This window comes from Lithobates pipiens, unplaced genomic scaffold (assembly GCF_037356315.1).
Source record: "Lithobates pipiens isolate NorthernLeopardFrog02 unplaced genomic scaffold, aLitPip1_a1.2 Scaffold_30, whole genome shotgun sequence".
NCBI lineage: Eukaryota > Metazoa > Chordata > Amphibia > Anura > Ranidae > Lithobates > Lithobates pipiens.
The window spans coordinates 177,876,984-177,898,969 of NW_027507791.1; the positions used below are offsets into that span (position 1 = coordinate 177,876,984).

Here is a 21,986-nt window from a genome sequence, read left to right on the forward strand (position 1 = left end):
TGAGCCCCTGACCCCTCCCTCTGCCCGGCCCTTACCCCCACCTATGCAGGGCTCCACTGCGGTGGTCCGGAGGTGCCAGTCCAGTACTGATCCTCAGACATGGTGCTGGCACTGCCTGCTGATTGGCTTCTCCGCTGCTATCTCCCTCACTGTCTGACACCAGCACTGAGATAGAACACTGACACCAGCACCACGATAGAGACTGAGCACTGACACCAGCACCGTGATAGAGAACATTGACACCAGCACCGAGATAGAGAGCACTGACACCAGCACCGAGATAGAGAGCACTGACACCACACCAGCACCAAGATAGAGAGCACTGACACCAGCACCGAGAGCGGAGGGTATATGGTGGTGTTGGTGGTAGTGTCTTTGGGGGTACACACAGCAGAGAGTAAAGAAGAGGGTGCAGATCGAGAGGATGAGGAGGGTGCAGAAGATGAAGGCTGAGTGAGCCACTCAACCAAGTCTGGTGCGTCCTTTGATGTAATCAAACGCACCTTCTGCAATTATCCCTCTTTGGCTCAAGCCTGTTGCTCCTTCCCTACCCCTACCACCCCTTCGGAAGGGCCTGCCTCTTCCTCTGCCTGTCATTTTTTAAATGACCCTGTAACAAAAGTCTCTAGAGAAGTGCAGTATATGTGGAAGAAGGTATATAACACCCCGCTTCACTCTGTCGTTTTGGGGGGCCACTGGTCTATCACACCAGTTATAATACTTTTTTCTAATTGCGTTTGTCACTCTTTGTAGTATCGCTGCAGAACCGCTCAGCAGTCACAATGCTGCACAGTGGAAATGCACTATACTATGCTTTCTATATTTTAAAGTATTTTATATGTGTATTATACCCTTATATACTGCACACCAAATAATACACCTATACCAGTCCTTAAAAGGACGTTTGTGGACCTAATAGTAGCTAGTAGGGATGAGCTTCGAGTTCGAGTCGAACGCATGTTCGACTCGAACATTGCCTGTTCGCCTGTTCAGCGAACAGTGAACAATTTGGGCTGTTCGCGGCAAATTTGAAAAGCCGGAACACCCTGTACAAGTCTATCGGAGAAATCTAAAGTGCTAATTTTAAAGGCTAATATGCAAGTTACTGTCCTAAAAAGTGTTTGGGGACCTGGGTCCTGCCCCAGGGGACTTGGATCAATGCAAAAAAAAGTTTTAAAAATGGCAATTTTTTGAGGAGCAGTGATTTTAATAATGATTAAAGTGAAACAATAAAAGTGTAATATTCCTTTAAATTTCGTACCTGGGGGGTGTCTATAGTATGCCTGTGAAGGGGCGCATGTTTCCCGTGCTTAGAACTGTCCCTGCACAAAGTGTTATTTCTGCAGAAAAAAAATTCATTTAAAATCACTCGAGGCTATAATGAATTGTCGGCTCCGTAATACAGAGAACACTCAATGAGTGTTCTCTGTTATATGGGAGCCGACAATTCATTCATTGAAAAAAAAAAGCGTGGGGTTCCCCCTGGGGCTGCTTATTATGAGGGGCTCCCACCATCCCTGTGCTGTGCTGACTGCCTCCTGCTTCTCACTTTCTCATCTAATGAAAATTCGTATTTCGGATAGGAAATTCTTAAACGGAATTTCATATTTCGGATAAAAACCAAAGTTCCATCAGCATCGACTGTCATATTGAGGCATATCTTTGCCTTTAAATTTATCGTAAGGAACGTCGTTCATACAAATTAACGAATCTAACGATAATTCGTATTTCGCACAAAACGAAACGGAATTTCGGATACGAAATACGAAGTACGAATTAATTTTAATATAAACCGTAACGGAACAGAACAAAACAAATTTATTGTCTAGTAGCTAGTGAATTACAGACTGTCCCTGCTCCAAACAGCAAACTCTAACCCTACACAGAGAAACTACAGCTGTAGAATCGGTCAGCACTGTAGTGCACTATAATATTCTTTCTATATTTGAAAGAAAGTATATTATAAGTGTATTACAACCCTATATACTGTACACATATACCAGTCCTTAAAAGGACATTTGTGGACCTAATAGTAGCTAGCTAGTAGCTAGTGAATTACAGACTGTCCCTGCTCCAAACACCATACTGTCCCTACACTGAGAAACGACAGCTGCAGAATCGGTCAGCACTGCAGTGCACTATAATAGGCTTTCTATATCTGAAAGAAAGTATATTATAAGTGTATTACAACCCTATATACTGTACACCTATACCAGTCCTTAAAAGGACTTTTGTGGACCTAATAGTAATAGCTAGTGATTACAGACAGACTGTCCCTGCTCCAAACACCAAACTGTCCCTACACTGAGAAAAGACAGCTGCAGAATCGGTCAGCACTGCAGTGCACTATAATATGCTTTCTATATTTGAAAGAAAGTATATTATAAGTGTATTACAACCCTATATACTGTACACCTATACCAGTCCTTAAAAGGACTTTTGTGGACCTAATAGTAATAGCTAGTGATTACAGACTGACTGTCCCTGCTCCACACAGCGTCCTTTCCCTACACTGACAAACGACAATGTCAGCTTTGACTGGCTCTCCATGTCCCTCTCCAAAATGGGGTTCTCAGGCCCATTTTGCCACCTCATTAACTCTATGTATACATCCCCCACAGCCAGGTTGGTCACAGCGGGACTCCTCTCCCGTGGCTTCCATCTCCACAAAGGTACCAGACAGGGCTGCCCATTATCTCCCCTTCTGTTTAATATCGCTTTGGAACCTCTGTCTAGATACCTGTCCCAAATAGCCCCTCTACAAGGTATTAAGATAGGTGACAGGGAACTCCGCACATCTCTTTTTGCCGATGATGTCCTCATCTTTACATCAAACCCTTCTGCAGATATACTTACCATTAAACACATATTTGATGATTTTAGGCTCTGTTCTGGGTTCCGCATTAGCTACTCCAAAAGTGAAATTCTTTCCATCGGCACACGTCACCCCTCCCTGGGCTCATCAGTCCACATTTGCAGTAGCCTCTTCCCACATCACTTATTTGGGAATCAAAATTGGGAAATTACCTTCTCTGTATCATCTCATCGCCAATTGAAGCTCAGCCTTCCCGGATCCTAATCTGGTGGACAAAATTCTACTTGGGTTAAGCAGTGTTACGTCTAACCCCCAACGAAATCTGGAGAGAAACCCAGCTCACGATTGCTCACAGGGCTCACATCCCATTTCTCTCTCCCAAAACAAACTGAGATGGGGCCTCCTGCCCCCTTTGTCAGCAATTGAAGCCACCTCTCTTTCATCGCTTCTGGTTTTGTCCAGTTATCTCTATATTCTGGGATCAGGTATCCTTCATCTTCGAGGTCACACTGTTGAAGCTGCCTAACGACCCCCTACTTCTAATTTTTGGATATTGGGACCCTCTGCTGCTGCCTTGGTCTCAACCTCCTAAGGATGCCCCCCCCCGAGGCGACCCATGCATGCTCCTCCCCTGCAGGCTGGATCCTGTTATGTTTACTCATCGCCGGCGGCTCATCCTCCAACATTGGCTCTCACCTCAAGGCCCTCCTTTCCACCAACTACAGAAAGAACTCCTCACTCTGTTGTTCAGAGAAAGGCTTCTCACAGATTTCAAACAAATTAAGTCCAAAACACGTTTTTTCTGCAGGTGGCAACCCTTTATCCTATCGGCCCTGTGACCGTCTGACCAGTCAGCACTGGAACACTTCTCTTTCTCTTATGGCAAGTCACCCACACATGGCTAAAGAAGGGCAGCCTCTGTATTTTCTGTATTTTCCCTTGGTCTGTCTGGACCTCCCAAGCGGACTGTAATCATTGTGAAATCCCCTCCACCTACCCCCCCCCCCTCATTCCCTGCCCCCCCCCCCCGTTATCCCTGGTTATACCACCTAATTTTGTATTATCTTTCATTAGCCGGGGGTTCTGGTATAGATCCATCCAGTTAGTCTACTTTTCCCTGCCTAGGCTTTACTTTTGATGGATCCTCATTGCCTCCATACCTGAGGTTTTATTCTCTCAAGCTAACGCAGCTGTTCTCCCTATGAGGAATGTTTTTATGTTTATATCATTGTATTAATGCTGGTCCTTGACCCTGCTAATGATTTATGTCTCTATTACTGTATCTTGTTATCTCAAGAAAATGTACTAGATCTGTGATTTTTTATGTCTGTTCTATTTGGTTCTCAATAAAAACTTTTTGAAAAAAAAAACCATGTAAAAAAATTCAATTTTGTCATCAATTTAGGCCAATATTTTTTCTGCTATATATTTTTTACTAGTAATGGTGGCGATCAGCGACTTATAGCTGGACTGCGGTATTGAGGTGGACAAGCCGGACACCGAAGTGACACTAATATAGTGATCAGTGCTAAAAAATATGCACTGTTACTGTACTAATGACACTGGCTGGGAAATGTGTTCCCTGGGTGTGTTTTCTTACTCTGCCGGAGGTGCTTTGACTGGGGGAATGTAAAGATCTCTGTCCCTGCTTAGCAGGAACACAGCATCAGCACATTCTCCTCCACAGAATGGTGGTCTGCCTTTTTCCTCAACAATCAGCGGGTCCAGGCGGACATCATGTCTGCCGAACCTGCTGATTGTCTCCAGCTCTGTCCAATCGGAGTGGTCTCTGGACCCAGGAAGTGTCAAATCGCGTACCAGGTACATGATCTGGCGCAGAGCGGCCACCCTGCCACAGTAAATCTAAGGCGGGCAGTCACTAAGCAGTTAAACAAAGACAAAAGTTCTAAGTAAAGGTTTAAAGCTACCGTATATACTGGAGTATAAGCCGAGATTTTCAGCCTCTTTTTTGAGGCTGAAAGTGCCCCCCTCGGCTTATACTCGAGTCATCGCTGTCTGCCCGCTCGATCAGCGTGTCGAGCAGACAGACAGCGGCCATTCTATGATTCAAAAGCCGCGCCTCCGGCTCCGCCTTCGCCTGTGATAGGCGGAACACTGAATTTCCCAGCAGCCTGTGTTCCGCCTATCACGGGCATCGTCTCATCCTCGTACTACGGACGAGGATGATACGACGTCCGTGATAGGCGGAACACAGGCTGCTGGGAAATTCAGTGTTCCGCCTATCACAGGCGAAGGAGGAGGCGCGGCTTTTGAATTTTACAATGGCCGCCGACGAAGAGGGCACGGGACGGAGGCAAGACAAGGCACGGCACGGGATGGGACGGGACGGGACGAAGGCAAGGCACGACACGGGACGGAGGCTCGGGACAAAGGCTCGGGACACAGGTAGGCTGGACACACACACACACACACACACACACACACACACACACACACACACACACACACACCCCTGTACTGCCCACTAAACATGATGGGATTTTTGTCGTGGCTATGACGCAAAGTGGCTGCTGGATGGTCTTCTCTGTGTGGGTGGCCAGCGGGAATAAATCTGCGACTCAACTATTCCCTTTTCCCTGCCAAAGTGAATGGGTCCTCAGCCCTGGTTCACACTATATTGCCATGCAGCTAACACTGCAAACCCTATTCATTTCCGCACTGCGTTTTGCGATCTGCTGCGGGTGTAGGTGCAGGTAGGCTGGACACACACACACACACACACACACACACGGATGGAGACACACACACACGGATGGATGGATGGATGGAGACACACACACACACAGGGATGGATGGATACACACACACACAGGGATGGATGGATGGATGGAGACACACACACACAGGGATGGATGGATGGATGGATGGAGACACACACACACAGGGATGGATGGATGGATGGACACACACACACACAGGGATGGATGGACGGACACACAGGGATGGACGGACACACAGGGATGGACGGACACACAGGGATGGACGGACACACACACAGGGATGGACAGGCATGTCTCACCCTCGGCTTATACACGAGTCAATAAGTTTGCCAGTTTTTTTGGGGGTAAATTGGGGGCCTCGGCTTATATTCGGGTCGGCCTATACTCGAGTATATACGGTAGTTAGATTGGATGTGTAAATATAAGTCTCCAATCACAGTGGCAATGAATGTATTGATCCTTATTGTGATTCCCATCTCAAGTGCTCCTTTCCGCGATTGCATAGGGTCTTAATTCCCATAATATCTAAAGTAGAAAGTGTATTTTTGTGTGTTTTTTTCTTTTCTAGAGGACACTGAGAAGTTCCATGAGCAGCTGTGTGCGAATAATGATCCATCACTGAGGAGGATATATGAGTATTACAGAGATGATCTGACCCACATCCTGGAGAACTTGAACCCTCATGCTGTCCTAGTAGAACTAAACTCTCGGAATGTCTTAAACACAGACGTAAGCAAAAGATATTTGTAAATGACATACCTTCATAAGTGTAAATGTCATTAGAGATACCTTATATAGTGTTTTATAATATGTCCGTATATAATGTGTTTAGTGAGACTTCAGAAAAATGGAAGAGGGTTGAACAGGTAACATTATCACTTTGCCATAGAGCTCTATACTGCCATTGTATAGACTTCACGGACATAGAACATGCTTGCTTTTACACAAATATATGTTGTAGTCCAGATGGACGTTTAAAATATTAAGTTCCAGTAATATGACAGAGTTATCACAACAAAGATAACTGTATGAATGCTTCATCCCCAATGTTACATTGTAGCTTTCCACATCTTAAAAGTCTCACATGCATAACTCCACATACATGTTAGACATGATACCATCTTCATATAGCTGTGTTCAATTGGGGATGAGCAGCAATTTTTGACCAACTTGATTTTGTACTAAAATTTACAACATTTTCAACCTTTCTCAAAATTGGACTTAACAAGTTTTCATTTGAAAGCTAAGAGCATGTGTATTTGGTTGGCCTGGTGATATTTTGTAAATGTTGTGTAGCATCTAAAGTTATAAAAATTAAAAACCACCAAACGGTCATTTAAAAATATGCAAAAAAGTCAAGAACAAATCACTTTTTTAAAACAACCGGGCAAAGTGTGTTCTTTAAAAACAGGAGGGCTCAAATGTCTAGTGCATTACCATTAGTGACAAGCATAAGCCAAATACATACTCACAAAATGTGAATTAAAGCAAGTATAATAGATATCGCCCCATGGCTGGATTTGGTGTTATCTGACCCAAACCCATGCAGGTTGGTAGTCTGAGTAAGTACAGTATGTTTTTGGCTTATGCTTGTTAAAAAAAAAGAGTTTTTGGTAATGCACTTTGTGTTTGTGCCCTACTGTGTGTTTTTACAGAGTTCCCCAGTCTGAGGCAGACTGCATTGGGGAAGCATTACTGCCTGCAATACCTACCGGATGTGTTATCTTCTGAGCGCTGGAGTGTTCTTGCATGATTAAAAGTATGTTCTTGCTTGATTTGATAATAAAATGTCTTTATGTAATTTAAACAAAGGTGTGTGGCATATACAGTGGTGTGAAAAAGTGTTTGCCCCCTTCCTCATTTCCTGTTCCTTTGCATGTTTGTCACACTTAAGTGTTTCGGAACATCAAACCAATTTAAACAATAGTCAAGGACAACACAAGTAAACACAAAATGCAATTTGTAAATGAAGGTGTTTATTATTAAAGGTGAAAAAAAAATCCAAACCATCATGGCCCTGTGTGAAAAAGTGATTGCCCCCTAAACCTAATAACTGGTTGGGCCACCCTTAGCAGCAACAACTGCAACCAAGCGTTTGCAATAACGTGCAATGAGGCTTTTACAGCGTCCTGGAGGAATTTTGGCCCACTCATCTTTGCAGAATTGTCCTAATTCAGTTACATTAGAGGGTTTTCGAGCATGAACGGCCTTTTTAAGGTCATACCACAACATCTCAATAGGATTCAGGTCAGGACTTTGGCTAGGCCACTCCAAAGTCTTCATTTTGTTTTTCTTCAGCCATTCGGTGGTGGACTTGCTGGTGTGTTTAGGATCATTGTCCTGCTGCAGAACCCAAGTTCGTTTCAGCTTGAGTACACGAACAGATGGTCGGACATTCTCCTTCAGGATCTCTTGGTAGACAGCAGAATTCATAGTTCCTTTTATCACGGCAAGTCTTCCAGGTCCTGAAGCAGCAAAACAGCCCCAGACCATCACACTACCACCACCATATTTTACTGTTGGTATAATGTTCTTTTTATGAAATGCAGTGTTCCTTCTACGCCAGATATACTTGGACACACACCTTCCAAAGAGTTCCACTTTTGTCTCATCGGTCCACAGAATGTTGTCCCAAAAGTCTTGGGGATCATCAAGATGTGTTGTGGAGAAATTGAGACGAGCTTTGATGTTCTTTTTGCTCAGCAGTGGTTTTCTCCTTGGAACTCTGCCATGCAGGCCATTTTTGCCCAGTCTTTTCCTGATGGTGGAGGCATGAACGCTGACCTTAACTGAGGCAAGTGAGGCCTGCAGTTCCTTGGACGTTGTTGTGGGGTCTTTTGTGACCTCTTGGATGAGTCATCGCTGCGCTCTTGGGGTAATTTTGGGCGGCCGGCCACTCCTGGGAAGGTTCACCACTGTTCCATGTCTTCGCCATTTGTGGATAATGGCTCTCACTGTGGTTCGCTGGATTCCCAAAGCTTTGGAAATGGCTTTATAACCCTTTCCAGACTGATAGATCTCAATTACTTTCTTTCTCAATTGTTCCTGAATTTCTTTGGGTCTCGGCATGATGTGTAGCTTTTAAGGATCTTCTGGTGGACCTTACTGTGTCAAGCAGCTCCTATTTAAGTGATGCCTTGATTGTGAACAGGTGTGGCAATAATCAGGCCTGGGTGTGGCTAGAGAAATTGAACTCAGGTGTGGACAACCACAGTTATAGTATGTTTTAACAAGGGGGGCAATCACTTTTTCACACAGGGCCATGATGGTTTGGATTTTTTTTCACCTTTAATAATAAACACCTTCATTTACAAATTGCATTTTGTGTTTACTTGTGTTGTCCTTGATTATTGTTTAAATTGGTTTGATGTTCCGAAACATTTAAGTGTGACAAACATGCAAAGGAACAGGAAATGAGGAAGGGGGCAAACACTTTTTCACACCACTGTACAGTATGTACTGTATACTAATACTCTTGATAGTATAAATGGTTGTTGCTAGGTGACTACATTGTAGATCTTGTAAGTTGGCTTTATATACAGTAAGGTAAAATGTTGTGTTATTTAGTTTTTGTGATATTTTGATTGAATATTCTTTTGAGGCATTTTAGATTTACCATCCTTTCACCACCTTTGGGATCATGTAAAGATACTCGTGTATCAAGTTATAATTTTATAGATCAGGGGTCTCTAAACTTTCTAAACAAAGGTCTAGTTTACTGTGCTTCAGACATTAGGAGGGTCGGAATGTGGCCAGTGGGAGTAGAAAAGGTCCTGACATCAGTGGGGGAAATATAATGACCCCTTTTTTTTTTTTAATTGAGAGTAATTGCACCCCATTATTGGTGTAAGCATAAGGAATTGCGACCCAACGTTGATGTCACTGGGAGGAATTGTGCCCCCTTCATTGGTGTCAATGGGGGGAATTATGCCCCATTGTTGGTATTAGTGGATGAAATAATGCCCCAAGAGCCAGATAAAAGTAAGCAAAGGGCCACATCTGGCCCCTGGGCCGCAGTTTGGAGATCACTGTTATAGATCAACAATACAGACGTTGTGGCTATTGATTGTCATTGCAGGAATTGGGTTTGAATGTGGTAGTGTGGATTTGGCTTACATAGAAGAAATGATCTTGCAGCTATGATGGTTGAATGCTGTAGGGAAAACATTATGAATACAGACTGATCCTACAGACATTGTGAGGTTCATAAATGGATATCACATGATTACAGGATTCATTCACGTGAATAACATTTGTAAAAAAAGATATCAGATGTTTATAATTTGCAGTAATGCAAACGGTCTTTAAATATTTTAAAGGTTTCATGTGTATGTATCAAATAAAGTTTTGATATGGTGACATCAGAGTAAGACTGGGAACCCTTGGATTGGTGAGAAATACATCCAAATGTCCCTTTCTTGGTAGGAACAGATGTTTGTGGGCTAAGTAAAGTGTATTACACAAATGGTGCCATTGCGCTGAATTGATTTGAGGACACAAAGCATAGGTCACTGATTGCTTTTCCCACTCTGACCAATGTCTGAATGGTAAAGTATATCTACTCAGCACCACTGGCCCAACATATCTTATTAGTACTGGTCCAGGTGGCAAATGCCTCTATTTCTGCAGCCCAGTCCTCTCCTGGGCCAGATATATCAAATGTATATAATCAATCAGAATTAATGTGATATACATTTAGGATTGACATAATCTAATAATATTTACATACTGAGTGGTTCTCGTTATTGTCTTGAATTAAGAAATTAATCAATTCTAAGTAAAAATTAGTTGGAACTGATATATTCACACACCTCTATGTTTTCAATTCTCTGAATTCTAAAAGTTATAGCTTTAAACTAACCATACACTGTAAGACTTTGCATGTTTATCCACATAGATCGTATGAAAGAAATGCCCAAAAGCATGGATAGAAGAATTTTCACAATGACTATTGCATTTAAAAAGCTGGCACTATGGTTGTCATACCCGAACATTAGAACAGTACCTGTATATGACCTGTATATGGATGCAGCTGCTGTTCAGTTGAAAATTTCCCCACCTGGTGTGATATTTCTGGGGCAGGATCACTAGCAAGTCATCTTTGCGATCGCAGTCAGTTTTTATTTATTTAATACAGGCAAACAAAAATGTCTTTTATTCAGCATAAATCAAACAATAACAGTCTATAAAAATTCTGGTACAACAGAAAGTTGGCTCACCACCAGCATAATCCTGTCCCACAATAGGGTTAAAGTTCCCTCCTGCTTCATGGGTCCAGAAAAAAGCTCTCAGGAGCTGTTTCTCTTGCGTCTATCTAGCAATGTTACTCTGTGGTATAAACAAGGAAACTTAAGTATAAGGGACTTTCTAGGCAACAGGCAAAAGAAACATAAACAGAAAATTCTACAAAATAGCTTTTATTATGAAAAAATATATAAAATTAAGGTGCAAACATCACCAATATAAAAACAGTAGATTACAATCATGAATCGTTAATGCATGATAATTGTATACATTCAGTCCGACGCGTTTCAGGACACTTGTATAGTCCTTTCATCAGGGGCATTCAGAGCCAGAAGAAACTACCACAGCACATTCTAAAAGAAAAAACAACAATAACAGCAAAAAACACAATACAACAAAACATCAATCTCATTATGAAAGAGGGCATACAAGAGGAGCATCGTTGAGGTCATGATTATATAAACACATACTGATTAGATTGGTCAGTATTGCATACACCTCCAGATGGAATGCCGACTAGCACAGTCCGGCCATATATTCATATCAGATGCCGTGAAGAGTGTAGGGGAAAACTGTTAGGCTAACATAACTGCAGTGCTACGTGATTGGATGTACAGATGATAGTTAGTTAGTTCGTTAGTCAGGTTGAAAAAAGACACAAGTCCATCTAGTTCAACCACAAAAAAAAAAAAAAATGATAGCTTACAACCATAGATGCAGGGAGTAGCAGTAGTGACACTTAACAAAAACTATTGATTTAAAAAATTCTGCAAAAAAGAAAAGATGTGTATATATATATATAATATTTTTGAATGTAAGGCCTACAACAAATACATTGTTGCTACTAAGGATGAGCTGAACACCCCTCGGTTCGGTTCACACTAGAACCACAAACAAACCTAAACTTCATGTGAACTTTAGAACCCTATTAAAGTCTATGGGACTCGAACGTTCAAAATCAAAAGTGCTAATTTTAAATGCTAATATGCAAGTTATTGTCATAAAAAGTGTTTGGGGACCTGGGTGCTGCCACAGGGGACATGGATCAATGCAAAAAAAAAGTTTTGAAAACTGATGTTTTTTTTGGGAGCAGTGATTTTAATAATGCTTAAAGTGAAACAATAAAAGTGTAATATTCCTTTAAAATTCATACATGAAGGGTGTGTATAGTATGCCTGTAAAGGGCTGCATGTTTCCCGTGCTTAGAACTGTCCCTGCACAAAGTGTAATTTCTGCAGGAAAAAAAGTAATTTAAAATCACTTGCGGCTACAATGAATTGTTGGCTCCCCATAATACAGAGAACAGTGATGGAAAGTCATTGATAAAAAATAAAAAAAAGCATGGGGTTCCCCCAAATTCAATTACCAGGCCCTTCAGGTCTGTTATGGATTTTAAGGGGAATTCCACGCCAAATAAAAAAAAATGATGTGGAGTTCCCCCTACAAATCCATACCAGACCCTTTATCCGAGTACGCAACCTGGCAGGTCGCAGGAAAAGAGGGGGGACAAGACAGCGCCCCCCTCCTAAACCGTACCAGGCCACATGCCCTCAACATTGGGAGGATGCTTTGGGGTCCCCCCAAAGCACCTTGTCCCCATGTTGATGAGGACAAGGGCCTCATCCCCACAACTCTGGCCGTTGGTTGTGGGGATCTGTGGGTGGGGGGCTTATCAGAATCTGGAAGCCCCCTTTAACAAGGAAGCCCCCAGATCCCACCCCTCCTGTTTGAAATGGTAAGGGGGTACAAAAGTACCCCTACCATTTAACAAAGAAAGTGTAAAAAATTGTTAAAAAAGACACACACACCATTGCAAAAGTCCTTTATTAAAAATAAAAAAAAATAAAAAAATATTCCAGCAGTGGTAATCCACTCTTGCTATCCAGCAACGCATGATCATCTCTCTGGGGTCCAGCAATGGCTGATCTGATCCAGCGATGGGTGATCTCTCCCTCCAGCGCAGCGCATCATTCTCTGTCTCCACCAGCAGGGAAACACTGTGGGGATCCCGGCAGCTTGACACTTCTTATATGAGGAGGGCAGGGCCACCTGTCACCTGACCACGCCCCCCTCTGACACAAGGGGAAAGCCCAGCTTCCCCAATGACGTGCGGGTGACCCCGCCCCCCTCTTATGTAACGCAGGTTTCCTGCCTTTAACTGCACATGAACATTAATGGCATTTCAGTCTTAGTCTGTAGGGTTCAATATTGAGTTGGCCCACTCTTTGCAGCCATAACAGCTTCAGCTCGTCTGGGAAAGTGTTGTCGGTACTCTTTCCAATTTCATAATAAAGCAGGTCTTGTCTGGTTCTTTGGGATGCTCTTTTATAAGCTTTTTTGAGAGAGGATGCTGAGTACCCGCTGGCACGGAGCCTCTGCAGGGGTTGCATGGGCAGCATGATCATGGGAGGATATCCATGGATGCCCTTCTGGCAAACTAAGCCTGCTCTGTAGCAGTCTTTTAGCTGTAGCACAGGCAAGAAGTAGCTTAGCGTGCTGCCCGTGCCCATCTGGAGGGACACTGGGGATGCTATGCAAACATAGCAGCCGTGGCAGCCTACATTGACAAGCCAGGCAAAGGCACACCTGGAGGGATGCCTGGGATGCTGTGTAAACCTAGTTGATGGGTGCAGGGTGTGTGTGCTAATGAGGTCAGCTGGTGATCTGCTACCTGTGTCTTACTGGCTTTCACGTCCCAAATCTACATACCAGGAAGTCATGAAGCTTTCTTTGAATACAGCAGCTAAGGTAAGGCCTTGTTCTAAAAATCAAAGAAAACTTTTTTTTATTTTTCTGCATAAAGGTACATAAAGGGTATATTGGTACATAGGGGAGCTGAAATTTATAAGGAAAAGGAAAAAAAAAAAGTGAACTTACCCTATAACTTTCCTATTAAAGTGGTTGTAAAACCTTACAGAACACTTTTTGCTACAGGTAAGCCTATAGTAAGGCTTACCTGTAGATATCCAGGATATCTCCTAAACCCTGTATTTGTATGTGCTTCAGTTAGACTGTGCCGCTACTGGCGGCTCCGACGAGCATGCGCGGGAGTGACATCATCGTGGCTCCGGCAATCACAGCGCCAGAGCCGCGGTACCTGGAAATAACCCCCGGGAGTGATGTCGCCGGCCAGTGCTGTGTACGAGCACTGCAGCAAGGGCTTAGATCTCAGGTGAGTATTACATAATGAGCTAGTATGCTATGCATACTAGCTCAATATGCCTTTGCCTTTTCTTTTTTTTTCTTTTTTCAAAGTGGGTTTACAACCACTTTAAAGTGGTTGTAAACCTTTACAAACCACTTTGACCTACAGGTAAGCCTAGATTAAGGCTTACCTGTAGGTCCAAGAAATATCTCCTAAACCTGTATGGTTTAGGAGATATTTGCCCGAAAACAGGCACTGCTGTCTACGGCGCATGCGCCATAGACAGCGGCGTGCAGGTGCACTGAGCGCGGCATTCTCAACGACGGAGCTGCCGCGCGTGTTGGCTCCCGTGCGCATGCGCGGGAGTGACATCATCACGGCTTCGCCGAATGACAGCGGTGGAGCTGCGAGACCCCACCAAGAAGATGGATGCGGCGGACTACAAGGGACAGCGGTGACTTCGCTGGCTCCTGTGTCAGGTAAGTGACACATAATGGACTACTATGCAATGCATAGTAGTCCATTATGCTTTGCCTTTGCAGGGAATGAAAGAGGAAGTAAACTCATCAGGGATCATCTGCCACAAACAGCTTGAATTTATTCCATATTTTGAACAAACATAATTCGAGGAAGGATTTCTGGCCTTCAAAAGAGTCAAGATCACATTTGCAAAGCAACCTAAGGACTGTAATTTCTCCATTTCAACATCCAAACATGCAGATTCAGTTTGTGAAGAGCTGGATGCACCAATCTCCCTTGGGAGAGAGGCTGGGGAAGCACTGAAAATCTTGAGGGGGGCGACACGTACTGAGGCCCATTGCCCAGGGAAACCATGACCACCTCAGCCAGTAAGGGCAAATAGCCATCACTCTGGTTCCTTCATCAACCTGAGCAGAAACGTTGAGATTAAAGGCTTGGGAGGGAATGCATAAGCTGTCTTCAACCTTCACGGGCTAGAGAGAGCATCTACTGCTTCTGCTCACGGATGAGGTAGGCGGGAAAGAAATCTTGGCAATTTAGCATTTGTTGGAGAGACAAAAAGGTTGATTTCCTGAGAATTCTGCAGATTTATGATCCAATTGAACACCGAGGGAGGGGGGAAGAGACCATTCGTTGTCTTGAGTACTTCTCCAATTTTTTTTGATATCCCTACTTTGACGGAACTGAGAGAAGTTCCTATTCCTAAAGGATTAAAATTTAGAAGAAACAATTTGAGAAAGTCTAATTCTCCTGTCCTGGGGAAGTAATCACGATTTTCCTCCAGTCACTCTACATATTGCCTTCTCCAGCCTATCCCCAAACAGCGGTTTCCCGTCAAAGGAGATTTTGCACCAGTTTTGTTTCAATGCTGCGTAGGCTGCCCAAGGTTTCAGCCACAGAGTTCGTTTGGCCATAATTGTGTGAAACATCGCTCTAGCTGAATCCTGCACTGAATCGATTGCTGCTTCCCCAATGAAGTCTGCAGATAATTTGAGCTCTTCTAGAGCTTTAATGATGTCATCTTTGGGTACATCTTGACAAATGGCTGTCTCAATATTCTCAGTCCAGATCCTGATAGCATTAGAAACTGAAGCTGCAGGCTCCTCCGGCCAACTGGTAGGCTTTCCGTAGATCCGAGACAATGCTTTATTAAATCTGTCACCTGCTGAACCTCAGCTTTCTCTTGTTCCGCATAACCCCGCAAACAGACTTTGTAGATCAACTTATCTGTTATAGGGGTTGCTCGACATGCACAGCATTTTGTGGCACTTTCCCGCCTGAGAGGAATGGTGTTGAGAACTAGTCGATCGACTGTGCTCAGAGCTTGGCCGGGAGTATCCACTATGATGGCCAGAAGATTTATTAGATATGCCTTGGCGAATAGGGCTTAAAAGAGAGTAACAGCATAAGGGCACTCTTTTGATCAAAAATAAAAAATGTTGCCTTTTTTTTTTTACATTAGGAACGTGTTCTTACCTAAGAAAACAAGGGTCTTGGTATGACGGGGTAGGCAAGGGCAAACAGGCAGTAAAGCAGAATACGAGAGCAGAGAAAGGAAAAGTTAGACAATAAAACGGGGGGGGGGGGGATTAGAGCCTTTTCCCAGACCTCAAGAACAGCTGCACTAAAACATATGAATTTAAGCTTTTATATCCCTTATTTAATTTATTATCTTTTTTTTCTTTAGGAAAACATACATCTCAAATAAATCGATACCAAAATTTAAAGAATTTTTTTTTTACCACACTACAATACTTACTACATATGATGAAACTGCTGCTACAGGAGCATTCCCAGGACAGGACCTGATAGAAACTAACCTAATGCTTACTACAACTCTAGCCATTTAAATATGAACAGGGGAGGTAGACAAGCACGACCTACCCTCCCCAGCTCCGCCCCCCTGAAGATACAGACCTAAGACTGCACACTATACAGGGCTTTCCCATAAGAAAGATGGCGCCGTCAGCATCAACCAACTGTGCATGCGCCGGATGGCAGAGAGTTCTGCTAAACAAAAAGAGTATAATACCACCCCAATAGCTGTTCTTTTGCGCCTCGCACAGAGGAAGCCAAGAACAGACATGCAGACATAGCTGGAAAAAGAAAAAAACAGCACCATAGAAAAAAGGCTCAGGGAAAGAGCCTTACCTGTCCCCACTGCGCAAAGCCAGCTTAACCTGAATAATGCAGAACTGTTGCTTCACGTTTGGAACCTGCTGCTGCCCCAAAAGACCCTCAGAAGGGGCTCCCCTCTTATCAGCACTGTTAGTAAGCCAAGATAGGGGACTGCATCTGGGAGAGGCTTGAACCCAGACGGAAGCTGCACATGGCAGAGGTAAGACACAAACCAACAACTATCCATCAGGTATGAGGAAAAAAAGGAGAATGCCAATGGGGGGTATGGGTGTCACTTTTATAATGTATTAACTATCCTGAGAGGAGGACTCCGGAGCGGAGCTTATCACAGGTATGCTGCCATGGAGGCACCAGGAATTTTTTTTTTAAACCAAATCTCAGAAAGAGGCTCGGTCCTTAAGTGGTTAAAGAAAAATCAAAGTTATTTTTAAAATGTGAAATTTCTCATAAATCTCCTATTTTAAATTCCATTCATCCTCTTCAAACCAACTGATATTTTCAATCAGACTGACACTGGATGCTAAAAATGTAAATGGTACAAGTCATATGTGTTATCTGTCTGGTAGTCCTATTACTAAAAGCAAAAACACACAAAAGTCAGGCAGAGTTCAGACATGTATCAGCAGTACCCAATATAACTATGTTGTGACAATATTTTCTTATCTGTATGTTGGTGTTCAAAGCAACCAAAATCATTTTTAAGGTTTTAATGAAAAATTGTAAGTTATTTTATAAACTGTAGATATGGAACAATAAGATCTATTTTCCAGAAATACCTGTCAATGGAAAAAGAAGCGTCTTTCTTCTCTCACACCTTGTTACAAGATATTGAGAATCTGGGAAGAGAAGCTGTGATTGGACTCTGGGAAAGTCTCTTTGCACTACAGCAAGATCATCCTCATCCTAATTTATTGGCCGTTCTGGGAGAAATGAACCAGACAGGTAACAGAGTTTGTGTTTTTAGTCAACAGTGTGATAAAATAATAATTGACACCATTTTTCCCAAAATAACGATTGACACCAATTACCCAAAATAATGATAGACTTGGGGTAATCCGTGTCAAACGCCATTGTCAGTGATAAGCGCAGTACAAATACAGAGCAGTTCTCTCCACTATCATTGCTCTCTCCCCAATTTTCCACTTTGATAGATTTTCTCTTGTTGCAATTCCATACAAAACCTCACCGTGAGTTTGGAATTAATTTTTTGATAGCATAGATAGGATTTCTACTAATGCCATTTTGTGGAATGTTAAACCGTGAGACCACATTATTCCTCCCTCTTTATCTGGGACATCATGTCTGGTCTTCTAAATACTAAAATATTTCACTCTGAAAACTGATGTAGATTACATAGAAATAATCGTATGTTTTAGAAAATCGTACAATGCTGCACAAAATGTATGTATGCCCTATAAATGATCGTTTCTTACTTGTTCCTTTGTGGTCTGTTAGATATAACAAATCACTTTCAAGGGTATATTTGTCTGAATACCGTACTACAAAAATGTCACTCCCGTGTGTGAGAGCCATCAGTTACGGCGCACGCTGGGGAAGATATGGCACGAAGGTCCATTTCTTCACAGCACATCCGCCAATGACGTCATCGGCACACTACAAGTGAAATATCTCCTAAACGGCGCACGTTTAGGAAAAATATCCACTACCTATAGGTAAACCTTATTCTAGGCGTAGCTATAGATACTGTAAAAGACAGGCAAAAGGGTTTACAATCACTTTAACTTATGCTACCAGATGGGCATGGTCCTAAAACATTGTGTTTTAGCTTACCCCAAAAAGTCTTGGAGAGTTCATGCCATGGGGGTGAGGCATTGATTACATCAGGCCTATTTTTTACTCCATAGATACAGTACAGTGAATGTACGTTGTCACTCTAGGACAGGAAATGTTTTATTGGAAGGATCAGAAAGTGAAAGTAAAGAGAAAAGAACCCTGGAAAAAAAGATGAATGCAGCAACCCCATCTAAAGACCACCAGGTAGAGGGGAGTGAGACTGCATACACTCATTCACTGATCTCCTCTAACTTGAAATACCCTGGAAAAGACATGTGTTTTGCTACTTCTGAGTTTGACCTTTACTTTCTCTGGACAATGTGACAAGGGAAGAAGCTAATGGAGAGTGGAGTGCATTGGAGACATCAAGAGTCTAATAAAACCTTGATGTCTCCGTAAAGAGGGCCTGTCGTTACATGTCTACCTCATAGGCCAGGGATCTGCAATTAGCGGACCTCCAGCTGTTGTGAAACTACAAGTCCCATCATGCCTCTGCCTCTGGGTGTCATGCTTGTGGCTGTCAGAGTCTTGCTATGCCTCATGGGACTTGTAGTTCTGCAACAGCTGGAGGTCCGCTAATTGCATACCCCTGTGACATAGACTATTGGTCCCTTATGTGAAAACAATACAATTTAGAGAAAAAAGGGGAAAAAATTAATGGTACACCCAAGCACCTAAAAACTTCCACAAAAATGTTGAGCCCCCACAAATAAGCCCATATGAACATAAACACATGTACTGTACCTATGTACAGAATTGATGGTTGTATTACACATGTTATATATTGTCATGCACACTGGACTGAGAGAAATAATTCTATGGCACAGTGAAGGTACTGTATGGTGTTGAAAAATGCCATCATCCCAAAAATGATTTGTATGGGATTATAAAGGCACAGGAAGAAATGTTTTATTTTTTTTAAAATAAAAATCAAAAAAGATTATATTCATACAGAAAAATATTCAAAAAAATTGTACACATATACAATGAAAGAGAACAGCTTCAAATACATTGCTGCAAAATCTCACAATTCATATTACAGATGGGAGAGCAACACATAAGAGCCAGAAGAAATGGCATTTGACACATTTTGAGATAGTTTTGTAACTCTTCTTTAGAGGTGCCTAGATCTAAGTTGAAACAACCTACAATATAAACATGCCAATAAGAATGCTGCAAATGACTATACATATGTAGCACTGACTCCCTAAGGAGCTGCTAGTAATTGATTGGGCCTGTACTCTGCTTTTCCACCCCCAATAAATTAGCTCAACCCACTTGACACAGCTGTGTAACAGGGTTGGTCTGAAAACCCAATAACCAGAACTCTGTGTCCAATACTTCTCCAGTGGCATCCACTTCGTTTCGCGCCGAACAGGCCACGCTCTTCGGAACACTCCCACACAGGTCCCTGCAGGCAGGTCACGAGTCCCAGGAAGAACAGAACAAACATGGCCACGCTGGGCCTTTTATTTCCCTACCCAGCATGCAGTTCTTCCACTTGGCCTCATGGGTAGGTAAGTGAGGCACTGTGGGTAAGTAAGTCTTTTCCAGATAAAACTTTAAGTCACTTCCTGTATATGCTTTACAGCATGTTCGGATGTGTAAACAAAGTCACAAAAAGCATAAATGTTCTGGCCACTAGAGGGAGCCAAATACTAATCTAATAGCATTACATGGCAAAAATTCTAGTGCTACATACCCCCCTGCTTTAAATCTTTGGTCCCCAAAGATAGTCAAAATCTTCGCTCTGTTACACATTTTTGCCTCTAGGCAATGGCATCATACTGACAGAGGAGCCTCCCACCAGTTCTCATGTGATGGGAGACTGTTCTGTGCACTCGCAGCTGACACCGTGGTGTCTTCTACAGATGTGTCAAGGGGTTGTCTCTCTCTGAATCCACATTCGAGAAACTAGGCAAAAATCCCAGCGCTACACATAAATTTAAAAAATCATTATCATAGTTTTCTCAATACTAACCCATCGATGAAAAGTTTACAGTGGAAACAGAGGAGTAATATTTAAAAACAAAGGATATCTACTGTAGCCATTCTGATCTAACACCAAAAAGAGCCAGGGAGTCTAGGCATTACAGCCACATAGAACTGCTGAGGTCACCAAACAGGGCACGTGTGGATACTTTACTCAATGGATGATAAAGCACTCCTCTTATCGTGGGACAAGTTATTTTGAGGTGGGGATCGCAGAGCCCCCCCCCCCCCGCGCCAAAGCACATACACACCCCCATTTTGAGAGCATGTGGTCCAGGAGGAGGGGGGCCACTCGCTCGCCCCCCCTTTTCCTGATCTGCCAGGCTGCATGCTTGGATAAGGTTCTGGTATGAATTTTGTGGAGGACCCCATGCCGTTTTTTATTTTTTTGGGCATAGGGTTTTCCCTCAAAATCCATACTAGACCGAAGGGGGGGGGGGGCGCACACAAGTTATTTTTTTCCCATTTTGGTGTGGGGATACCCTTTCAAGATCCATACCAGACTCCTAGGGCCTGGTATGGATCTTGGGGGGCACCCCACATTGTTGTTTTATTTTTATTTTGGCATAGGGTTTCCCTTCAAGATCCTCAAAGCACAAGTCGGATCATTTTAATGTGACTTCCATTCAAATCCATGGGCTGAAGGTGCAGCCTAGCGCTGTGTCTTAATGTTTACACACATTTACGAGCAGTTACAAGCATTTGATGTTTGAAATGCTGGTAAACTACCGTCCTGGATGCGATTTTATCTGCTTTCAAAAAAAGTCTGTAAATTCAACTGTCTCTAAACAACTATAAATTGCTGAGTGTACATATAGGATAACATGGAGGAGAATCCCAACTGCATACCTCCCAACTACTTGAGATAGGAATGAGGGATACCTACCAGCAAAAGTATGCAGGCATAGGCCACACCCCTTACCAAGCCCCATTAAAGGAGAATTGTATAACAAAAAACAAGATTGGTTAAACCTACAATTGCTTTTGTTACCACTACTATTCCTTTATATTGGTCTTTGGAATTTGCATATGCAGCAATTTAGAAATCAGATGAAAGGTTTAGCACTGGAAGACACTTTTTTAAAGATAAAAAGTGCATTTTATATACATATATATAGATCAGACCAAAATGAGGGACAAATGAGGGGGAAAGAGGGACAGAGGCACAGTCCCTCCAAATCAGGGACAGATGGGAGCTATGCAACTTCTCCCAAATCTTTGTTTACCAGCTGCAGTGTACATGAGGCCTAAATGTAACAAAGGTATTAGTTATGTTTTGCTGTTTGGATAACATTCTAATGTGTAATTTTTTTATATATGAAAGGTCAGCTTCAATCAGACATGACTCAGATCTGGTATCTTATATTTCTTTTCTATAGGTAAGGGTCTAGTGGATCAGATTCTCTTGGATGAACTCGGATACTCACTGGCTCCAAAGTTGAACGGTAAATAAAACACATGGGGTTGATTTACTAAAGCTAAAAAGACTGTACACCCTGCAAGTGCATTTGGGCCAGAGCTTAGTAAATGTGGTAAAGCTCTACTGACTTCCATCATCCAATCATGTGTAAGTAACAATACTGTTTTTTTTTTTGTGATTGGGTATTCATTGTAAAGTAAAGTTTTGCCTCATTTA

General features: G+C 42.7%; 1 protein-coding gene across 3 annotated transcripts in view; it reads left to right on the top strand.

Annotated features, from left to right (window-relative positions):
* The window catches only part of LOC143943362 (NACHT, LRR and PYD domains-containing protein 3-like), a 255,369-nt gene that overhangs the window by 29,220 nt on the left and 204,163 nt on the right, over positions 1-21,986 (top strand). For all 3 annotated transcript variants that reach the window (XM_077465090.1, XM_077465088.1, XM_077465089.1), the window contains exons 3-5: positions 6,125-6,285; positions 17,335-17,506; positions 21,730-21,795. In XM_077465090.1, the coding sequence (XP_077321216.1) occupies positions 6,125-6,285; positions 17,335-17,506; positions 21,730-21,795 (399 nt within the window). The remainder of the gene's footprint in view (positions 1-6,124; positions 6,286-17,334; positions 17,507-21,729; positions 21,796-21,986) is intronic.